The 23,105-nt window shown below is 36.7% G+C and overlaps 1 protein-coding gene across 1 annotated transcript in view; it reads left to right on the forward strand.

Annotated features, from left to right (window-relative positions):
* The window catches only part of EFCAB3 (EF-hand calcium binding domain 3), a 493,997-nt gene that overhangs the window by 104,824 nt on the left and 366,068 nt on the right, over positions 1–23,105 (forward strand). The window contains exons 17-20 of the mRNA XM_069541641.1: positions 1,659–1,802; positions 14,081–14,152; positions 18,236–18,379; positions 19,237–19,308. Coding sequence (XP_069397742.1) covers positions 1,659–1,802; positions 14,081–14,152; positions 18,236–18,379; positions 19,237–19,308 — 432 coding nt within the window. The remainder of the gene's footprint in view (positions 1–1,658; positions 1,803–14,080; positions 14,153–18,235; positions 18,380–19,236; positions 19,309–23,105) is intronic.

The following is a 23,105-nucleotide window of genomic DNA, read 5'->3' on the forward strand; positions in this document are numbered from 1 at the left end:
GTTCATTCTTTAACATGTCTTAGCAATATCTTTTTGGATATTTGTTCTTAGGCAAGAAAAACAAAAATAAAAATGAACTAATAGGACAACATCAGACTAAAAAGATTCTTCACAGCAAAGGAAACCATCAACAAAACAGAAAGACAACCTACCAAATGGGAGTAGATATTTGCCCATGCTACATCTGATAAGGAGTTAATATCCAAAATATATAAGTAACTTACACAACTCAACAACAATAACAAAAACTGACTTAAAAAATGGGAGAGAAGTTGAATAGACATTTTCCCAAAGAAGACAGATAAATAGCCAAGAGGCACATAAAAAAGTGTTCAGCATCACTAATTATTAGGAAAATGTAAAAACCTCCCACCTATTAGAATACCCATTATAAAAAGACAAGAAATAAAAGGTGTTGGTGAGAAAGTGGTAAAATATTGGTGGTGCAGTCACTGTGGAAAAAAAGCATGAAGATTCCTCAAAAAAATTAATAATGGAACTACTATATGATTCAGGTGTACCACTTCTGGGTATTTATTCAAAGTTTATAAAAACTAATTCACAAAGGTATATGCACCCCCTAAATTCATCACAACATTATTTAAATTATTAAATTAAAGATATGAAAACAACTCAAATGCCCATCAATGGATGAATGGATAAAAAACGTGTCACACACACACACACACACACACACACACACACTGAAATACTACTCAGCCATAAAAAAGAAAAAATAATGCCATTTTGCGGCAACATGGATGGACCTTGAGATTATCATATTAAGTGAAGTCAGTCAGAAAGAGAAAGACTAATATCACATGATATCACTTATATTTGGAAGCTAAAAAATAGTACAAATAAACTTATTTACAAAAGTTAAATAAATTCACAGACATAGAAAACAAGCATGGTTACTGAAGAGGAGGTGGCTGATAAATTAGGAGTTTTAGATTAAAATATACCCACTGCTATATATAAAATAGATCACCAACAAGGATCTACTATATAGTATAGGGAACTAAACTCAATATCTTATAATGACCTATAAGAGAAAAGAATATATAAAAGCAATGTATGTATATATATTGAATAATAGTGGGTTTTTACAGAAATTTTGCAGAAACCAAACTTTTGCCCAACTAGTGATGCTGGGCTTTCCTGGTAGCCCAGCTGGTAAAGAATCTTACTGCAATGCAGGAGACCCCACTTTGATTCCTGGGTCAAGAAGATCCCCTGGAGAAGGGATAGGCTACCCACTCCAGTATTCTTGGGCTTCCCTTGTGGCTCAGCTGGTGAAGAATCCACCTGCAGTGCGGGAGACCTGGGTTCAATCCCTGGGTTGGGATAATCCTCTGAAGGAGGGCATGGCAACCCACTTCAGTATTCTTGCCTGGAGAATCCCCATGGACAGAGGAGCCTGGTGGGCTACAGTCCATGGGGTTGCAAAGAGTTGGACTGAGCGACTAAACACAGCACAGTGATGTTAAATTTTGCTTATTGATTAATTGGCTTCTAAAAGCAAAGCCTATTGATATGTTTTAAAAACTTTTAAACTCAGAATTCCTTCTGTAATACACCTAAGCTGTGTGCAAGCTAGGATGTTAACATTTTACACAAACTTCATCATCTGTTCTCTGTTCTTTATGTGTTTACAGATTTATATAAAGAGATTACAACTCTTGAAAAGATCAGAAATGATAAGATGCCTATAAATGAACTGAGCTCCCGATTCTTGAGTGCTGGAGTTCCATTAAGCAACAAGGCATTCCAGGAGATTCTGAATGAAACATCTACTGATGGTCAGTTTTTTGAAAGAACAGTCTGTATTGTTCTGAGCTTTATGAAACCTTAGTTTTACTGTGTACATGGAATATCTGTTGTGTATGTGTATATTTTAGACAAACTAGTTCTTAGAAATAAAATGAGAACATAGGCATATTGAAAACTAATTAAAATTAACTTTTTCTGGAAATATTTTTAAGATATATCTGTTTATCTGGCATCAAACCTATAAAATGTATATATCAGTATTTAATTATTTAAGCTGAATAAGTTAATCTAATTAGATTTTCCCCTTTCCTTTGAGAGAACAGATTATGGGTAAAAGTATACAGCATACTAAAAATCAGAGACATTACTTTGCCAACAAAGGTCCGTCTAGTCAAGGCTCTGGTTTTTCCAGTAGTCATGTGTGGATGTGAGAGTTGGACTATAAGGAAAGCTGAGCACTGAAGAATTGATGCTTTTGAACTGTGGTGTTGGAGAAATTCTTGAGAATCCCTTGGACTGCATGGAGAGTCAACCAGTCCATCCTAAAGGAGATCAGTCCTGGGTGTTCATTGGAAGGACTGATGCTGAAGCTGAAACTCCAATACTTTGGCCACCTGATGCGAAGAGCTGACTCCTTTGAAAAGACCCTGATGCTGGGAAAGATTGAGGGCAGGAAGAGAAGGGGATGACAGAGAATGAGATGGTTGGATGGCATCACCAACTCGACGGACATGGGTTTGGGTGGACGCCAGGAGTTGATGATGGACAGGGAGGCCTGGCATGCTGTGGTTCATAGGGTTGCAAAGAGTTGGACATGACTGAGCGACTGAACTGACTGATTTTAAATTAATTGGTTTTTATCCAACTACTTTTCAGAAATTATAAAATTTGCTCACCCACCTTTCTCTGTTATGGTTATTTAATAATTATTAGCATTTACAACTTGCCATTTCATAACCCTTATACTTTACTTTTTAGAAATTGGTGAAGTAAATCTCAAACAAATTTTGGAAACTTTTAACACAAGTAAGCCAGTTTCTGAATTTAAAGATGAGTCAATAACTTTCCTTTTAGATATTTGTCATAGTTTGCATTGTATTTTGTCATTATGTTTAAGTGCTGTTGTGAGTTATAAATGGCATACAAATAAACTATATTTTATGATTAAAGTGCACAATTTGATAAGTTTTGACATATACATATACTTATGAAACTGTCATCACAATCAGTAATGAGCACATTTAACCCCTAAATTTCCCCATGTCACTTTGTAATCTCTCCTGCCTTTCCATATCCTTCTTCCCATCCCCAGGGAAGCACTGATGTACTTTCTGTCAGTAGAGATTTGTTAGCATACCCAAGGTTTTATACAAATGGAGTACTCTTTTTTAAAAAATTTTATTTATTTATTTATTTTGGCTGCTCTGGGTCTTTGTCTCTGCTTGCAGCCCTTCTCTAGTTGCCGTAAGTAGGGGCTACTCTTTGTTGTGTTTCAAGGGCTTCTCATTGTGGTGGCTTCTCTTGTTGCCGAATATGGGCTCTGGGGCATGTGGACTTCAGTAGCTGCAGTGTGTGGATCAGTAATTGCCACTCCTGGGCTCTAGAGCACAGGTTCAGTAGTTGTGGTGCATGGGCTTACTTGCTCCATGGCATGTAGGATTTTTCCGGGCCAGAGTGATAACCCTTGTCTCCTGTGTTGGCAGGCATATTCTTTACCACTTAGCTATCAGGGAAGACCAATGGTCGTACTTTTTTTGTTTTCTGGATTTTTTTCACTAAGAATAATAATTTTGAGATTAATTTATGTTGTACCGTGTATCAATAGTTTATTCTTGTTTATGACTGAATTGTACTCCATTTTATAGATATACCATAATTTATTTACTTATCTACTGAAACACATTAGGTTGTTTCCAATTTTTGCCTATTACAAATAAAGTTTCTATTTGTATAGACATATGCTTTAATTCTCTTGGGTAACTGCCAATTATTGATTGGATACTAGGTATGTATTTAACTTTTTAAGAAACTTCCAATTTCCAAAGTGTTTACACCATTTTACATTCCCACCAGCAATGTAAGAGAGTTCCACTTCTTCCAGAATTTTGCCAATGCTGGATATAGTCTGTCTTTTAAATTTTAATCATTCTAATAAGTGTATAGCTATATCCATTGTGGTTTTAGTTTGCATTTCCTTAATGACTGATGCTATTGACCATCTTCTCTTGTGCTTGCTTTTTAGCTGTATGTCTTCTTTGGTAAAGTATCTGTTCAGGGCTTTTCCCCACTTTTTAAGTTGGATTTTAAAAAAATTTTTGTGAATATTCTGGGTACAAGTCTAGTATACAATGTATACCTAGCAAATATTTTCTCTGAGTCTTTTGCCTATCTCTGTATTTTCGTTTTCTTAACTGTCTTTAGAATAGCATTAATTTTTATGAAGTCTAATCAAGTTTTTTCTTTTATGCATTGTGCTTTTGGTTTTATATACATGAAATCTTTGCCTTACCAGGGGTTAAAAAGGCATTTTGGTATGTTTTAGTCTAAAATTTTATGGGTTTTCGTTTTGCATGTTAGGCACATGATCTATTTTTAGTTAAATTTTGTATATGAAGTAAAGTTTGAATCAAAGTTCTTTTATTTTTTTACGTATGGATATCCATTTGTTCCAGTACCATTGTTGAAAAGACTATACTTTTTCCACTGATTTGTCTTTGTACTTTTATAGAAAATCTCACACACACACACACACACACACACACACACACACACACAGAGTTGACCATCGAGCAACACAGGTTTGAATGGGTTGGGTCCACTTATACATGGATTATTTTGAATAAATGTGTACTATAGTAGTATACAATCCAAAGTTGATTGAATCTGCAGATGTAGAACTGTGAATATGGGAGACCAAACGTAAAGTTATATGTGGATTTTTGATTGTACAGATCAGTGCCTCAAACCTCACATTGTTCAAAAGTCAACTATATATATATATATAGCTTCCCTGGTGGCTCAGATGGCAAAGGATCTGCCTGCAATGCAGGGAGGTCTGAGTTTGATCCCTAGGTCGGGAAGATCCCCTGGAGAAGGGAATGATTTATCCACTCCAGTATTATTGCCTGGAGAATTCCATGGACAGAGGAGCCTGGTGGGTTACAGTCCATGGGGTTGTAAAGAATCAGATATAACTGAGCAACTAACATACACACGCACACACACATATAAACATATGTGTGTGTGTGTGTGTGTGTGTATATATATATATCTCCAGATTCTCTATTCTGTTTTATTGGTCTTTTTTCTATCTTTACACTAACAACAACATTGCCTAATTACTATAACTTTCTAATAAACATTGAACTCTGTTAGGTTGAATCAGTTCTCCAGCTTTTCAAAAGTTTTGCTGAATCTTTCTTCCTGGGGTTTGCAGCTCTCTTTCCAATTTCCTAAAATATAAGCAGATAATCCAGTGGTAAGATGAGAGCTATGTTTATAAATTTCCAAGTATCTCAGTCAACAAGCTCCAGAATTATAGGAATATATGTATGGGCACAAGTGAGAAAGAAGGGTTGTGATTTAGGCTGCTCCATATTGGGTGTGAAATTCATTTGTTTATTCATTCATAGATGTATTCATTGCACTCATTCATTCAATAAACTCATTCATTCAATGAAAAAAAAGAGTTGTTTTGGCTACTGTAGGTCTCTTTATATCACCATACGAATTTTAGAACCAGTTTGTAAATTTCTACAAAAAAGCCTAATGGAATTTATTAGAGAAATTAAGGAGCTCATGAATTAAGATTTGTTGGAAATTTTTCTTACCTAATAAATTAATCCTGTAACTTTTTTTATGTATTTGTATTTTGCCTCCTTAAAATTTTTTTTCTATAGTCTCTTAGGAAACTAAGGATTCTGATCCGAATAGTGACTTTGAGTGTATGATGATTTGTATAACTTGGTGATAAAGCAGTTAGGAACATGGGTCTAATCCTGAGGATCCTGTTTAGAGGAGAAAACTCCTAGAGGTTTAGCTAAGGCCCAGAGGAATGCAGAGTGCTTCAGCTTGAAAGAACCTCTAGCATTTTTATTTTCCTCAGAGAAAAATCCTTTTATCTATTTCCTATAATCTTGAAACTTTTCAGTCTGTATTTCATCTACATTTGTGGCATTTGACCCTTGTATATAGATATCTTTTAGGTTAAAAAGTAAAGGCCATTTCTTTTAGGCAAAATATATTTCTAAAAACAGTACTCTCACAGTTTTGGGGTACTTTTAAAGAGAGTAGACGTTATGAGGACTAAGCAAAAAAAAGGCAGGAGAATATTTTTAAATAGAAGAAAATTCAGGGATAATAGCTTTGTATTCTGAAATTTGAATAGTTTCTTAGAGATAAGCTCTGAAATCTCTCTCAGTGACCAAAAAAATTTGAACATTTCCTTACAAGATGCAATAATGGCTATATTTAGATTTTTTAATATAAATTTATTTATTTTAATTGGAGGTTAATTACTTTACAATATTGTATTGATTTTGCCATATATCAACATGAATCCACTATAGGTATACACGTATTCCCCATCCTGAACCCCCCACCCTCCTCCCTCCCTGTACCGTCCCTCTGGGTCATCCCAGTGCACCAGCCCCAAGCATCCAGTATCATGCATTGAACCTGGACTGGTGATTTGTTTCATTATATTTAGATTTTTTTTGTTTGTTTTAGAAAATATTTATTAAATCTTGAAATGATTCTGTTTTTTTGTTTTGTTTTTTATTTTTTAAATTTAAAAATCTTTAATTCTTATATGCATTCCCAAACATGAACCCCCCTCCCACCTCCCTCCCCATAACATCTCTCTGGGTCATCCCCATGCACCAGCCCCAAGCATGCTGTATCCTGCATCAGACATAGACTGGCGATTCAATTCTTACATGATAGTATACATGTTAGAATGTCATTCTCCCAAATCATCCCACCCTCTCCCTCTCCCTCTGAGTCCAAAAGTCCGTTATACACATCTGTGTCTTTTTTCCTATCTTGCAAACAGGGTCATCATTGCCATCTTCCTAAATTCCATATATATGTGTTAGTATACTGTATTGGTGTTTTTCTTTCTGGCTTACTTCACTCTGTATAATCGGCTCCAGTTTCATCCATCTCATCAGAACTGATTCAAATGAATTCTTTTTAACGGCTGAGTAATACTCCATTGTGTATATGTACCACAGCTTTCTTATCCATTCATCTGCTGATGGACATCTAGGTTGTTTCCATGTCCTGGCTATTATAAACAGTGCTGCGATGAACATTGGGGTACATGTGTCTCTTTCCATTCTGGTTTCCTCGGTGTGTATGCCCAGCAGTGGGATTGCTGGGTCATAAGGTAGTTCTATTTGCAATTTTTTAAGGAATCTCCACACTGTTCTCCATAGTGGCTGTACTAGTTTGCATTCCCACCAACAGTGTAGGAGGGTTCCCTTTTCTGCACACCCTCTCCAGCATTTATTGCTTGCAGATTTTTGGATCGCAGCCATTCTGACTGGTGTGAAGTGGTACCTCATTGTGGTTTTGATTTGCATTTCTCTAATAATGAGTGATGTTGAGCATCTTTTCATGTGTTTGTTAGCCATCCGCATGTGTTCTTTGGAGAAATGTCTATTTAGTTCTTTGGCCCACTTTTTGATTGGGCCGTTTATTTTTCTGGAATTGAGCTGCATAAGTGGCTTGTATATTTTTGAGATTAGTTGTTTGTCAGTTGCTTCATTTGCTATTATTTTCTCCCATTCAGAAGGCTGTCTTTTCACCTTGCTTATATTTTCCTTTGTTGTGCAGAAGCTTTTAATTTTAATTAGATCCCATTTGTTTATTTTTGCTTTTATTTCCAGAATTCTGGGAGGTGGATCATAGAGGATCCTGCTGTGATTTATGTAGGAGAGTGTTCTGCCTATGTTCTCCTCTAGTAGTTTTATAGTTTCTGGTCTTACATTTAGATCTTTAATCCATTTTGAGTTTATTTTTGTGTGCGGTGTTAGAAAGTGATCTAGTTTCATTCTTTTACAAGTGGTTGACCAGTTTTCCCAGTACCACTTGTTAAAGAGATTGTCTTTACTCCATTGTATATTCTTGCCTCCTTTGTCAAAGATAAGGTGTCCATATGTGTGTGGATTTATCTCTGGGCTTTCTATTTTGTTCCATTGATCTATATGTCTGTCTTTGTGCCAGTACCATACTGTCTTGATGACTGTGGCTTTGTAGTAGAGCCTGAAGTCAGGCAAGTTGATTCCTCCAGTTCCATTCTTCTTTCTCAAGATTGCTTTGGCTATTCGAGGTTTTTTGTATTTCCATACAAATCTTGAAATTATTTGTTCTAGTTCTGTGAAAAATGTGGCTGGTAGCTTGATAGGGATTGCATTGAATTTGTAAATTGCTTTGGGTAGTATACTCATTTTCACTATATTGATTCTTCCGATCCATGAACATGTTATATTTCTCCATCTATTAGTGTCCTCTTTGATTTCTTTCATCAGTGTTTTATAGTTTTCTATATATAGGTCTTTAGTTTCTTTAGGTAGATATATTCCTAAGTATTTTATTCTTTTCGTTGCAATGGTGAATGGAATTGTTTCCTTAATTTCTTTTTCTACTTTCTCATTATTCGTGTATAGGAATGCAAGGGATTTCTGTGTGTTGATTTTATATCCTGCAACTTTACTATATTCATTGATTAGCTCTAGTAATTTTCTGGCCAAGTCTTTAGGGTTTTCTATGTAGAGGATCATGTCATCTGCAAACAGTGAGAGTTTTACTTCTTCTTTTCCAATTTGGATTCCTTTTATTTCTTTTTCTGCTCTGATTGCTGTGGCCAAAACTTGATAAATTTAAAAAAATCAAAATCATTCCAAGCATCTTTTCTGACCATAATGCATTAAGATTAGATCTCAATTACAGGAGAAAAACTATTAAAAATTCCAACATATGGAGGATGAACAACACACTTCTGAATAACCAACAAATCACAGAAGAAATCAAAAAAGAAATCAAAATATGCATAGAAACTAATGAAAATGAAAACACAACAACCCCAAACCTGTGGGACACTATAAAAGCAGTGCTAAGAGGAAAGTTCATAGCAATACATGCATACTTCAAGAAACAAGAAAAAAGTCAAATAAATAACCTAACTCTACACCTAAAGCAACTAGAAAAGGAAGAAATGGAGAACCCCAGAGTTAGTAGAAGGAAAGAAATCTTAAAAATTAGGGCAGAAATAAATGCAAAAGAAACAAAAGAGACCATAGAAAAAATCAACAAAGCCAAAAGCTGGTTCTTTGAAAGGATAATTAAAATTGACTAACCATTAGCCAGACTCATCAAGAAACAAAGAGAGAAAAATCAAATCAATAAAATTGGAAATGAAAATGGAGAGATCACAACAGACAACACAGAAATACAAAGGATCATAAGAGACTACTATCAGCAGTTGTATATTTAGATTTTAAAAAATTGTTTTATTCAGCTAAATTAGAAAAACTCAGTCAACTGTATTGAGTCAAAAATAACTGGTTTCTCAGGAAAATTCTTGAAACAAAAGATTATTTTTGTCTTATTAATTTTGGAATCGTAGAGATAAAGTTAATTGAGATACATGTTTGGACAATAGTCTAGAATTTTAGGTACATTATTGTTCAAAAGTTTCCAAAGGATATTAAGTGACTTACAGAATCACCATTTGCTTTCAGATATACACACTGCCCTCAATACTGTCAGCTCAATGAACTGCAACAGAATTCAAGCTAATGACTTAAAAAATGCTTTTGATGAACTCAGTGTTTCTGTAAAGCCTGAAGAACATCAGATGTTAGAGAAAACCCTTGACATTGATGGTATATATAACATACAAGTATAAGTTGGTTTTCTGGATAAAGAGATATAATTTTAAAAATTTCCCTTCCTTATCTTCCACTCATCACTCCCCAACTCCGCAGCAACTTTCTTTTTATTATTCTGATTGGGGGAAAAAAACAGTCTGACAACAACTCTACCGAGGTCATGAATTTATCTTGATAAAAAAGTCTTTGAATAAAATTAGTAAGGATTTTTAAAGCCTATATAGCCCCATCAAATATTCTGTGTTGACTCCATCAGGGTATATTTATTTGTTTGTGTGATTTTAGCACCTACAGCACTATAGAAATTAGGAAAGGTAAAGTAATTGAGAAAGTTGTGCTGATGTGAAACTGCTTTTGGCCAGGAAAATATTAGAAGAGGACTTTACCCCCTCTGCATGAGATATTTATGGCATAAGGTAGATTGATGTGAATCCTAAGCGCTTTCAGAGAAAACTATGTATAATTTTCAGTTTTTGAAAATTATTTTGTTTTTAAATTAACTTAAAATCAATTTCTAAAAATATTTTCTGTTTTACATTATTAAATGAGTTTTTGACTTGCTTCATCAGTCAGTATGACTGGGGCTAATGTGTGGCACAGCTTCTGGGGCACATTGTCATCTGTGTAAACAGGATTCCTTGGTGTTATACAGTGCGTGTCCTGAATGACTAAGTGTGGCAGACTTGATCTTGAGTGCCTATTATATGTAAGGTGTCATGTAATATGTAATCAAACATAAAATATTTATATTTAGGAATCTTTTGGTCTAGCTAGCAAGGCAAGATATAAACAACAAAAGAGTATATTACAATACAGAATATAAAAGTTCAGTGAATGTATAATGTTAATATGGCAGAATTTGAATAATTGCCAGGGAAATAGATGTGATATTGTGATTTATGATAAGAAATATATATTTAGTCTCTGCCCTCATTTCTGGCACAGAGCTCCTAAAACTCTTATAAATTCCTAAGTGATAAAAGCACTAGGAGCATCTTTTGTTCTAATGAGGCAGCTCTGGTGGGGCTCCTGGATGTGGGCTGAATGGGGGCTGGTTAACCTAAAGACCAAGCCAAGATTAGAAGCTTAGAATTTTCAGCCCATCCCACCCCTGCTCTCAAAATGGAAGAGGGACTAGAAATTGAGTGAATAATTGATTATGCTTTTGTGAGGAAGCCTTACTTGAGATCTTTCCAGATATCACCTTATATATCTCTTCATCTGGCTATTCCTCTGCCTCCTTTATCATATTTTTTAATAAACTGGCACATATAGCTAACTGTTGCCCTGAGTTTTGTGAAGTGCTCTAGCAAATAACTGAGCCCAAGTGGGAGGAGGTCATAAGAACACCCAGTTTATAGCCAAGCTGGACAGAAGTTGTGGGTAGCCTGAAGTCCTCCCACTTACAATTGGCATCTGCAGTGGGGGTGGGGTGTCTCATGGGGCTGAACTCTTAACCTATGGGATGTTATTTCTGGTAGATAGTGTCAGAATTGAGTTAAATTATAGGCCTTCCAGCTGGTGTTGTAGAGAATTGCTTGGTGTGGGAACTCTTCCGTCATCAAACTGGTTTAAAAGTATTGTGAGTGTGGTGGTAGTGTGAAAGTAAAGGAGAAACATGTAAAGAAAGACTGAATTTTTCTCATACAGGTGGTACTGTGTTGTGTGAGTTCAGAGGAAAGCTATTTCATTTATTCATTGAAAGTTTATTGAGCACCTATTGCTTGCTGGACACTAAACATAAAGATTAAAAAAGCTTACAGTATATTGAGATGACGAGAATGCCAATTGAATACTATGATACTGTATCAGTTAAATACCATATAGGTAAACATTCATTGAGTGTTATGGAAAGCACACACAATACGTACCTAACCCACACAAGGTTGGATAGGGTAGTCAGAAGATTCTTCCCAGAGGAGATGACATTGGAGTTGAGTTTTGAAACATGAGTAGGAAGTAGTCAAGAACTGGGAGTTCAGGGAAGGGGACTGGAAGGAGTTAGAAGGAAATGCTGAGAAATCAAAGGAACTCTAAGCAGCCCAGTAGAACTTATACCAGTGGATCTTTGACTGATTTATATCAGTATTACTTAGGGAATTTGTTAAACCCAGATGCTTTGGTCTCATTCTAGATCTCTTGCTTCGGAGATATCTGCATCAGATCCAAGGCACACATGTATGTATGTGTCTGTTTTTCAACGAACTTTAAAGTTCATGTTGAAATCATGAAATCAAAGTTTGACCATTGACTTGGTAGTGCATCGTTGTTGGGAGTAAGGTCAAGAGCAGATAAAGAAGGGTTTTACTTTTGTTTTTTTCTGAGCGGAAGAGTTAGAACTTTACCCTGAAGGCTCTAGTGAAAGTTGCTCAGTCGTGTCCGAGTCTTTGCAACCCCATGGGACAATACAGTCCGTGGAATTACCCAGGCCAGAATACTGGAGGGGTAGCCTTTTCCTTCTCCAGGGGATCTTCCCAACCTAGGGATTGAACCCAGGTCTCCCACATTGCAGTTGGATTCTTTATCAGCTGAGCGACAAGGGGGTCACTGAAAATTCAGCATTGAAAAGTGACATGATTAATTTTGCACTTTGTAACACATATTTTGATAGTGGTGTTGAGAAAGGACTAAGATTGTGACAACATAGATGGACCTAGATGGTGTTATACTAAGTGAAATAAGTCAGAGGAGGACAAATACCATATGATTTATTTTATATGTAAAATCTAATAAAACAAAGGAACAAATGTAACAAAACCTAAACAGTCACAGATACAGAGGGTAAACAGATGGTTGCCAAAGGGGAATGAGTAGGGGGATGAGAGAAATAGGTGAGGAAGATTAAGAGGTGAAATAGTAATAATGTAGTATCTTTGTATGATGACAGATGACAGCCATACTTACCATGGTGACCATCTTGTAATGTAAACAAATACTGAATCATGTTGTACGTATCATGTTGTAGGAACTAACACAGTGTTGTATGTCAGTTATACATCTAAAACCCCACAAATTTATAGAAAAAGAGATCAGATTTGTGTTTACCAGAGGGGGTTTGGGGAAGGGGGAATTGGATGAAAGTGGTCAAACGGCACAAACTTCTGGTTATAAGATAAATAAGTACTAAGGATGTAATGTACAGCATGATAGATACAATTAACACTGCTGTGTGTTATATATGAAAGTTGTTAAAAGAGTAAATCCTAAGATTCCTCATCACAAGGAAAAACATTTTTTCTTTAATTTTGTATCTATATGAGATGATAGATGTTCACTAAACTTATGGTTATCATTTCACAATAAATGCAAATCAAATCATTATGCTGTACATCTTAAACTTATATAGTGCTGTATATCAATTATATCTTAAAAAATGGAATTAAAAAAGGACTAAAGGAGAGTAAGTTTGAAAGTAGGGAGACATTTTAAAACTCATAGTTATCCTGGTTCGAAATCATGAGTGTTGAACTAAGGCATTGGCTCAAGGGATGGAAAGAAGGCAACAAATATGATATCTAGGAGGCAGAACATCATTGTTGTTTAAGTTAGGGAAGACAGAAGGAGAGGAATTAGGATGAATAACAGATTTCTGGCTTGGGAGACTTACTTCATGATGATGCTTTCTAATAAGATAGGGAATGTAGGAGGAGGATCAGGTTTTAGTGCAAAAATGAGGATAACATTGTGTCTGAGATGCTTGTGGACGTAGAATTGAAGATATGCAGTAGATAGTCTAGGCTAGAAATAGAAGTTTGAGAGTCATCAACATGTTGCTTGTAGTTAAATTCAGAAAAGGTTTATAGAGTATAATAAAAAGAGAACCAAGGATAGAGGACTGGGACATGCTAACATTTAAGTAATGGTGAAGAAAGAGTAGTTTATAAAGGACATTAAGAAGAAGTAAGCAGAATGGTAGGAAGGAGCCCATGAGAAAGCTGTAACCACAAAACAAAGAGAAAAAAAAAGTTTCAAGGAGGAAAGTGTTATATGAAACAAAAAAATTAAATGTGTTCATCAGTTTGGCAGTGAATAATTAACCAGTGAACTTGGTAAAAGCAGTTTCAGGAGAAGTGAAAGCCAGATAGCAGCAGTTTGAGGGTTGAATAAGGATATGATAAAATATGAATAAAAACATTTCTTTTCAGTAATTAGGTTGTCAAGGAAAGGACAGAAAGGAGCAGTAGCTGGAGGGCAATATAGGCTCAAGGGAAGGCTCTCTTGAAAACAACTTATGATCTGGTTTTGACATGAATAAGATCTGGTTAAGCACAGAATGGATACGTTTTTGGACAAAAGTTTCCAGAGGTAGAAACTCACAAGCTACTTTAAGGGAACCAGTGTAACTCATCATGAAAGTCCTTCATGTTTCTTGAATTGATCAATTTATCTTTGTACTGTTTTTGTCTTTACAGAAAAGGGGCATGTTTCCCTGAAGTCTGCCCTATTAGCATTGAAGAGCAGTAAGCGTTTTCAAGATTTTAGGGGTGAGAATAATTAGGGAGTTTTATACACATTTCAAACATAGATAATACTTACCGTAATTGTTAAGTGATGAGCCCCTTACATAAAATCACGAGTAACACACTACAAAATTAAATGAGTGGTATACATTTAGTATTTTAGGAGTTCAGATGAAGTTCAAATGTTCACTAGTTTAACTTTTAACATTACTTATAAGCTTATAATTGAAGCAAATAGTATACCTTCTAACAAAGATGCCAAAAATATGTGACCTTAATAATTCTTTAGTTAATTAGTTTTTTGGTTACGTAATGTGTTCAACAGATCATAAGTTAAAACGTATATAAAGATCCAGAGGAGATCAAGATGGTGGAGTAGGAGGATGCTGAGCTCATCTCCCACAAACACATCAAAAATACATCTGCACAGGGAGTAAATCTCACTTAAAGGAAACTGGAGACTGGCAGCAAGATTCTTACACAACCGAGACTATAAAGAAAGATCCCCATGAAGTTGGGTAGGAAGGGAAATGAAGTGATCAGGTCAGGACCTGTGCCCCTAGCAAGGGACACAGCGGCAGAGAGGGATTATAAAGGCTCAGAGATACTTGCTGGGGAGTGAGCATTTCAAACCACATATTGGGCACCCCAGCCCTGTGATCTGACATTAGGAAGATGAGTCCCCTCAGCTGGTTTGAAAACCAGTGGGACTAACAGGCTGTTGTTGTTCAGTTGCTAAGCCATTTCTGACTCTTTGTGATCCTATGAACTGCAGCATGCCAGGCTTCCCTGTCCTTCACTATCTCCCAGAGTTTGCTCAAACTCATGTCCTTTGAGTCAGTGATGCTGTCTAACCATCTTATCCTCTGCCACACCTTTCTTGTCTTGCCCTCAGGCTTTCCCAGCATGAGGGTCTTTTTCAATGAATCAGCTCTTCACAACAGGTGGCCAAGGTATTGGAGCTTCAGCATCAGTCCTTCCAATGAATATTCAGGGTTGATTTCCTTTAAGATTCACTGGTTTGATCTTCTTGCAGTCCAAGGGACTCTCAAGAGTCTTCTCTAGCACCACTATTTGAAAGTATCATTCTTCGGCGTTCAGCCTTCCCTATGGTGCAGTTCTCACATCCATACATGATTACTGGAAAAACCATAACTTTGACTATATGGACCTTTGTTGGCAAAGTGGTGAAGGGCTGTAAGAAACTTAGATCCTGCTTGTGAAAAGCATACACATGTTTGCTAACTCCTTGGAACAAGGCAAAGGAAGCAGATTGAAACTGCCTGGGACTCTGGCTAGTTTCCTGTGACCACTTCAGTGCAAACCCTGGCCCATGCTGAGCACCTTCTCTGGCCCCTCTGACTCTGGTGCAGTTCTGCTCTAGGGAGAGGGTTGCCATAGCTGAGGATAGTGTACACTTGTGATAGAAGGAGCCAGCATAGCATCTGAATGGGGTGAGGGCAGCCATTATTGGTATTCACAGAGGCAGCAGATTGGGAGGGGTCTGGAGCTCTCACTGAGCATATGAGAAGCTCTGGTTCACACCTGGCTCTGGCTCTAGCCCCTCCATTCCCAGTGGCACCTCACACCAAGGTGATAGCTACTAGCACATGTTTGGGGAAGACATGACCCTTGCTCACATCTTCTAACTCTTCCACCAAAGCCACATGTGAACTGCATAGGGGCACTTTCATACAAGGATACCCCTTCAAGTCTGAAATAGGTAACTGTTTCACCTAAATTCATAAAGACAGAGAATGTTAAGCAAAATGAGAAGACAGAAATTTGTTTCAAACAAAAGAATAAGAACCCCTCCCCCCAAAAAACAAGCTGCTAGGTGCTCAGAGGCTTAGTCATGTCCAGCTCTTTGTGACCGCATGTACTGTAGCCTGCCAGGTTCCTCTCTTTGTGGGGTTTCCCAGGCAAGAATATTGGAGTGGGGTGCCATTTCCTCCTCCAGGGGGTTTTCCAACTCAGGGGTCGAACCCTCATCTCTTACATCTCCTGCATTGTCAGACAGGTTCTTTACCACGAGCACCACTTGGGGAGCCGCCCCCCCTCCAAAACAACAGACAAAAAATTTATCAGATAAAGTATTCAGGCATTAGTATTAAGAATACTATCTGAACTGGGAAAAGAATAATAAACACAGTGGGAATTTTAACAGGGAATTGGAAATTAAAGAACTAGCCAGGGCTGAAGAATATAATACTAGAAATTAAAAACATTCTAGAAGAAATTGGCAGCAGACTAGGTGATAGAGAAGAATGCATAAGTGACCTGGAAGATAAAATAATGGAAACCACCAATTCAGAACAGCAAAAAGAAAATGAAAATTTGACAGTTTAAGGGTCCTTTAGGACAACATCAAGTATACTAATATTCATATTTTAGGAGTTCTAAAAGAAGAGAGAGAAAGGGATGGAAGATATGATTGATGAAATTATGACTGAAAAATTCTTGAACCTGAAGAAGGAAGTAGGGAGAACCTTTGCAATTGTAATTATCCTCTGTTGTTGTTCCTTCTTATTTAAAAAAGTTTATTTTGACTACTCATAAGCTGCTTTAAAAAACAATTGTTTATTTAATTGACTGTGCTAGGACTTAGTTCAGCTTGCTGGGTCTTTTTTTCTAGTTGCAACAGGCAAACTCTTAGTTGGGGCATGTAGGATCTAGTTCCCTAATCAGAGATAGAACCTGGCCCCCCTGCATTGGGAGCATAGAGTTTTAGCCATTGGACCACCAGGGAAGTCCTGGTTCCTTTTTTATATCTTTAGTTGTGGCAAATCTTTTCTGCTAGTCTTCAGATTATTTTCATAGGTGGTTGCTCTATAAATGGTTTAATTTTGGTGTGTCTGTGGGAGGAGGTAATCCCAGAGTCTTCCTACTCTGCCATGTTGACCACATAAACCCCCTCAAAAATAAACCAATTATATTAGCATATTAATTAGCTATTACCATATTAAGATCATGGCATCCGGTCCCATCACTTCATGGCAAATAGATGGGAAAACAGTGGAAACAGTGGCTGACTTTATTTTTGCGGGCTCCAAAATCATTGCAGATGGTGACTGCAGCCGTGAAATTAAAAGACGCTTACTCCTTGGAAGGAAAGTTATGACCAACCTAGACAGCATATTAAAAAGCAGAGACATTACTTTGCCAACAAAGGTCCATCTTGTCACTTTTCTACTAGTCATGTATGGATGTGAGAGTTGGACCATAAAGAAAGCTGAGCACTGAAGAATTGATGCTTTTTTTTTTAATTTTTATTTTTACTTTATTTTACTTTACAGTACTGTATTGGTTTTGCCATACATTGACATGAATCCACCACGGGTGTACATGCATTCCCAATTGATACTTTTGAACTGTGGTGTTGGAAAAGACTCTTGAGAGTCCCTTGGACTGCAAGGAGATCCAACCAGTCCATCCTAAAGGAGATCAGTCCTGGGTGTTCACTGGAAGGACTGATATTAAAGCTGAAACTCCAGTACTTTGGCCACCTGATGTGAAGAGCTGACTCATTGGAAAAGACCCTGATGCTGGGAAAGATTGAGGGCAGGAGGATAAGGGGATGACAGAGGATGAGATGGTTGGATGGCATCACCAACTCAATGGGCATGAGTTTAGGTAAACTCCAGGAGTTGGTGATAGACAGGGAGGCCTGGCGTGCTGTGGTTCATGGGGTCGCAAAGAGTCAGACACGACTGAGCGAGTGAACTGAACTGAATTACCATATATATCATGCCTACATTCTCAGCCCTAAGTAAAAGAGAGTCAGTATAAGTTTTAATAAAAAAATAGGAAAGAGGCAGACTGAGGTGGCAGTAACTGGGAAGCAGCAAAGAGAACATGACATATAAGGCAAGGGTGTGGAAAGAATGGGAAGCAGAAATGGACATACAGAGCTTAATTCTTATGATGAGTTTGCCTTGTAATTGATCTTCTATTTTATGTGTTTGAAATGAGAATTGCCTCAAGAGAGTATTTAAAATGAATGCTATATTATCTTTAAGAAAAAATGCTAGGTATTTAAACTAATTTCTTGAAATATGGTTAATTATTAGAGTTTGTATTTAAACTGAAAATGTTTTCTTTTTATAGAGGTTAATAAACTTGCAAATGCCTTAGACAAAGTCACCAATGAAAAAGTTGATGTTGATGATATACAACCTATACTGAGTGGCCTGGGGGTTTATTTTCCAGAAGAAGAATCACAAGAGCTGCTTTCATCAGTTTCTGTTGATAGTAAGTATTTTTTTTCTAAGAGAGTTATTATATATAAAACTTGTGTCTATTTTCACTCATAAATCCACAGAGCTGAGTGGTAAGGAATCAAATATGAGTTCAACAACATTAAAATTTGCCTGTAGGCTTGGGTGAGATTTTGTTCTGGATTATCTTCATATTGAGTTATCCTAGAAAAGTATAATCTTCCTCTCTTCTTCAACCACCCCCCCCCCCAACCTTTTTTTTGCCTCCTGAGATTTGAATCATGGTTTATTGGTTAGAAACTGTGAAGTTGTCTTGTGCCCATGAAACAAAGGCCTAAACTTTAGTATGATGATACATTCTACCAGTATGGTTTCCTTATAATCCTAAACAGGCTATATTGCTGCTTTGGAGTTCTGCCAGTGGAATGTTTAGCTTACATGTACAGCCTTGTAGTCTTGTTTTTCTTCTTAAGTTCCAAGTATATTACTGATAGAAAGCCAAATATTGTGTAGTTCCTGTATTAATATATCTTTGCTCATAAGTATATGCAGTTTTCTTTAAATATTATAGCTCATTTGGTTTATGATACTTATCATTTACTGGATAAATTATATTCTGTGAAGACATAGGTAGTTATCATTGGATTTGTAATGCTGAAAAATTACAGGAATATAGCATCAGAGAGGAAATATGAAAACAGTGATCTCAATTGGTTAATGTATGTTCCTTTTTATAATTAGTCTGAGATATGTTTATTAGAATCAGTGTCAGAAAAATATAGGATGAACTTTGGTTTTGAAGATTTAGTAGGCATGCATATCTTTTTACTGATTTCATACTTTTGTATCTTTGGACCAAAGACCATTCATTCCTTTATGTTTTGTTTTCAGATGAAGGAAAAGTGGACTTGAAAGATTTCCTGACTAGGTTGTCACAAACTCCATATTTTATAAAAGATTCAAGTGAGTGAGAACTTTTTAATTTTGAGTGGAATTGTTTAGCTCTGATTATATGCATTTATGCAGTTTTCTAATGCTGCAAAGCATGTCATATGTATAACAAATGTAGTTTGAATGAAGAACCAGTAGGGGATTCTAGTCCTAACCTTTTCTTGACTTATATTTCCTGGAGTTATAGTATATTTTTTTCATCACTCAAAAGGGGTAAATATACAAAATCTATCTGGATGATTCATCCTAGTAGTTGAGTTTGTGATCCAGGATGGTTGCCATCAGTTGGCAATGTCTTGGCCATTTTACTGAATTTCTGGGAAGAAGGTCAATATTCCTTTTTCTTTTTCTATACTATTAAATACTTATTTAATAGAAATTTTATCATGGGAATATTAACTATTGAAACATATAGGGACTTGTTGAAACATAGGCTTCTTCCATGGTACTTTTTGCATTACTCCACTTCCTAAGACATCAGATATTGGGTGTAATCTGGTTTTAATGTATTCAGTTAACTGCCATCTCCAACTGATAGAGGTGTCTGTGGGAACTTCTGCATCTCCTTGAAATTTAGGCTAAATAAGCCTCAATTAGTAAATTCGTAACTATTTTGGATTCCTTGAGTCTCCTTGCAGCAACCCATTTTTTTGAGGTTAATTGAAATGGTTTGATTTCTCTTAGATGCTTTCTAAGGTTGAAACTGAACTAAATTCAAAAGACTTAATTTAAATACCTACAAAATGAAATTGTTTTCCAGAACCTAAGTGTTTAGGATGTGACCAAAATGGTATGTTTTTTCAACTGACAAAAGATTTTGTCCTTAATCTTTGTTTTTCTGAATGGGATCTTTAAAGCTCTCCGACATATATGGTTTATAAGCAATTCTCTTGTAGGGTTAATGTTTGTGACAGTATTTATCATAATATAACATTAACATTTTTTTTCTTACTTGAATGAATAATTTATACATAATACTTTGAAAAATAAATATTAACATTTTTTGATATTGACATAGCAGTGCCAATCTTTCCATTGTTAGGGGGATATTTTTGGTGTTATGTGTTGGCACATACAGGTATACACTGAATGAAAAAAAACTGAGGCCAGTCACATCAAGTTATGACCAGTTGTGCAATTTTTAACAAGAGGATTACTTTTATGCTTATTTACCATAGCTTTTTTTGTGTTTCTCTGGTGGCTCAAATAGTAATGAATCTGCCCACAATGCAGGAGACCTGGGTTCCATCCCTGGGTTGGGAAGATCCCCTAGAAGAGGAAATGGCTACCCACTCCAGTATTCTTGCCTGAAAATTTCCATGGACAGAGGAGCCTGATGGGCTACAGTCTATGGGGTCACAAAGAGTTGGACACTACTGAGCAACTTTCAGTACCTTAGCTTTAGTGGAATTATATCATTATTTATGATGTAGATAAGTATATGTTCTGAGTTTTGTGTGTGTGTGTGTATGTGATCATCCTTAAGTCTCAAATTTAAACATTTGCAAGAGGCTTGGGTTAGCATGCTAGCTAAATATTCTGCCTGAGGAATCAGATACCCTGCACTTCAGACTTGGCTTCACTTTTAATAACAATATATGCTTAGACACCCCTTCATGCATCACAGCCTTGTTGTGGCGGAGTGAGTTGCATAACTCAGTGAAGTTATGAGCCATAATATTCAGGGCCACCCAAGACAGATGGATCATAGTGAAGAGTTCTGACAAAACAGTGGCCCGCTGAAGGAAGAAATGGCAACCACGCCAATATTCTTGACTGGAGAACCTCATGAACAGTATGAAAAAGCAAAAAGATATGACACTAGAAGAGAGTCCCCCAGGTCAGAAGGTGTCCAGTATGCTACTGGGGAAAAGCAGAAGGCAATTACTAATAGCTCCAGAAAGAATAAAGCACCTGGGCCAAAGCCGAAACAACACTCAGTTGTGGATGTATCTGGTGGTGAAAGTAAAGTCTGATGCTATAAAGAACAGTTTTGCTTAGGAATTTGTAATGTTAGGCCCATGAATCAGGGTAAATTGGACGTGGTCAAGCAGGAGATGACAAGAATGTACATCAACATCTTAGGAATCAATGAACTAAAATGGACTGGAATGGGTGAATTTAATTCAGATGACCATTACATCTACCACTGTGGGCAAGAATCCCATAGAAGAAATGGAGTAGCCCTCATAGTCAACAGAAGAGTCCAAAATCCAGTACTTGGGTTCATGCGGCCTCAAAAACGAAAGAATGATCTCAGTTCATTTCCAAGGCAAACCACTGAACATCACAGTAATCCAAGTCTGTGCCACAACCTCTCATGCCAAAGAAGCTGAAGTTGACTGGTTCTATGAAAATCTGCAAGACCTTCTAGAACTAACACCAAAAAAGATGTCCTTTTCATCATAGGGGACTAGAATGCAAGCATAGGAAGTCAAGAGATATCTGGAGTAACAGGCAAGTTAGGCCTTGGAGTACAAAATTAAGCAGGACAAAGGCTAACAGAGTTTTGTCAGAGTACAAAATTAAGCAGGACAAAGGCTAACAGAGTTTGCTGGTCATAGCAAACACCCTCTTTCACCAACACAAGAGATTACTGTACACATGGACATCACTTGATAGTCAATACTGAAATCAGATTGATTATGTTCTTTGCAGCCAAAGATGGAGAAGCTCTGTATAGTCAGCAAAAACCAGACTGGGAGCTGACTGTGGCTCAAGTCATGAGCTCCTTATTGCAAAATTCAAGCTTAAATTGAAGAAAGGAGAGAAAACCACTGCCCATTCAGGTATGATCTAGATCAGATCCCTTATAATTATACAATGGAACTGACAAATAGATTTAAGGGATTAGATTTAGTAGACAGAGTGCCTGAAGAACTATGGATGGAGGATTGTAACATTATACAGGAGGCAGTGATCCAAACCATCCCAAAGGAAAAGAAATGCAAGAAGGCAAAGTGGTTGTCTGAAGAGGCTTTACAAATAGCTGAGAAAAAAGGGAAAAATAAGCCCAAATTAATGCAGAGTTTCAGAGAAGAGCAAGGAGAGATAAGAAGACCTTCCTAAGTGAACAATGCAAATAAATAGAGGAAAACAATATAATCAGAAAGACTAGAGATCTCTTCAAGAAAATTGAAGATATTAAGGGAACATTTCATGCAAGGATGGGGACAATAAACAACAGAAACAGTAAGGATCTAACAGAAGCAGAAGAGGTTAAGAAGAGGTGGCAAGAATACACAGAAGAACTATATAAGAAAGGTCTTAATAACCTGGATAACCATGATGGTATGGTCACTCACCTAGAGCCAGACAACCTGCAGTGTGAAGTCAAATGGGCCTTAGGAAGCATTACTACAAACAAAGCTAGTGAAGATAATGGAATTCCAGCTAAGCTATTTAAAATCCTAAAAGATGCACCAGCCCCAAGCATCCAGTATCATGCATCGAACCATAAATAAATTTATATTTAAAGAAAAAGAACTTTAAAAAAAGAGATGGTGCTGTTAAGGTGCTTCACTCAATATGTCAGCAAATTTGGAAAACTCAGTAGTGGCCACAGGTCTGGAAAAGGTCAATTTTCATCCCAATCTCAAAGAAGACCAATTCCAGAAAATGTTCAGACTCATACAATTGTGCTCATTTCACATGCTTGCAAAGTTATGCTTAAAATCCTTCAAGTTAGGCTTTAGCAGTATGTGAATTGAGTACTACTAATGTACAAGCTTGGTTTTGAAGAGGCAGAGGAACCAGAGAGCAAATTTCCAACATCTGTTAGATCATGGAGAAAATAAAGGAGTTCCAAA

Source organism: Ovis canadensis, chromosome 11 (genome assembly GCF_042477335.2).
Source record: "Ovis canadensis isolate MfBH-ARS-UI-01 breed Bighorn chromosome 11, ARS-UI_OviCan_v2, whole genome shotgun sequence".
NCBI lineage: Eukaryota > Metazoa > Chordata > Mammalia > Artiodactyla > Bovidae > Ovis > Ovis canadensis.